At 66.4% G+C, this 1,084-nt stretch overlaps 1 protein-coding gene across 1 annotated transcript in view; it reads right to left on the reverse strand.

The window, feature by feature from the left end:
• The window catches only part of OLIG2 (oligodendrocyte transcription factor 2), a 4,004-nt gene that overhangs the window by 2,349 nt on the left and 571 nt on the right, over window positions 1–1,084 (reverse strand). The window contains exon 2 of the mRNA XM_007447426.1: window positions 2–714. Coding sequence (XP_007447488.1) covers window positions 2–658 — 657 coding nt within the window. The 5' untranslated portion in view covers window positions 659–714. The remainder of the gene's footprint in view (window position 1; window positions 715–1,084) is intronic.

Here is a 1,084-nt window from a genome sequence, read left to right on the forward strand (position 1 = left end):
GGTGGTGCACCGCAGGGTGGTGCGCCGCGTGGGCGGCGGCCGCGGGGTGCGCGGTGGCGGCGGGCAGGGGCGCCGAGTGCGCCAGGCCGCCGCAGGCCGATGGGTGGAAGCCGGCGTGGTGGCCGCCGTAGATCTCGCTCACCAGTCGCTTCATCTCCTCCAGCGAGTTGGTGAGCATGAGGATGTAGTTGCGCGCCAGCAGCAGCGTGGCGATTTTGGAGAGCTTGCGCACCGACGGGCCGTGCGCGTATGGCATGACCTCGCGCAGCCCGTCCATGGCGATGTTGAGGTCGTGCATCCGCTTGCGCTCGCGGCTGTTGATCTTGAGGCGTAGCTGCTGCAGCTCGGGCTCAGTCATCTGTTTCTTGTCCTTCTTAGTGGACGACGCGGCCGCTGACGACGTGGACGACGAGGTGCTGGACGAGGATGACTTGAAGCCACCGCCGCCCAGCTTGTCCCCAGGGTGCGCGCCCGCCGCGCCCATGGCGCCGCGCAGCTCGGCGCTCCGCTCTGGCGGGCAGTCGCTAGGCGTGGACGAGGACACGGTGCCCCCCGTGAAGCCGCTGCCCCCACTGCTCTTGCTCCGGGCCGGCAGGAAAAGGTCATCGGGCTCTGGCGACGACGGGCGGCTAGACACCAGGCTGGCGTCCGAGTCCATGGCCCCGAGGGATAGTCGCAGCGTTCGCAGGGTCCTCCCTCCCTCGGTCCTCAGAGCTTCCGCGGACGCCTACTGCGGAGAGGGGAAGAAACACGAGAGAGGTAGAGATCAGAATCGAGACTGAGACCGAGTCACTCGGTCGGTGAGACAGAAAAGCTGTTCCCGCCTGCACCGCAGCGCGGGGTGCAGGCGCGTGTGGCCGGTCGCTTCTGGCGCACCTCGCTGTCTCTGGCCTTACTTCCTGCGGCGTGCAGGTGCGCTAAAGTCATCTCTTTTTCCCTCCCTGCTACCTCCCCCCGCTCTCATCCACAGGTGGTTTAATCCAGGGAGGATGGGGTGCCCCTCAGTGAGGGTGGCATTCCAGGGTTTTTATGCCTTTTATTAGGAACGGGGAGGCCGGATCTCCGGGGCTGGAATGAAAGAGTG

The sequence above is a fragment of the Lipotes vexillifer genome, unplaced genomic scaffold (assembly GCF_000442215.2).
Source record: "Lipotes vexillifer unplaced genomic scaffold, Lipotes_vexillifer_v1.1 scaffold689, whole genome shotgun sequence".
Lineage (NCBI taxonomy): Eukaryota > Metazoa > Chordata > Mammalia > Artiodactyla > Lipotidae > Lipotes > Lipotes vexillifer.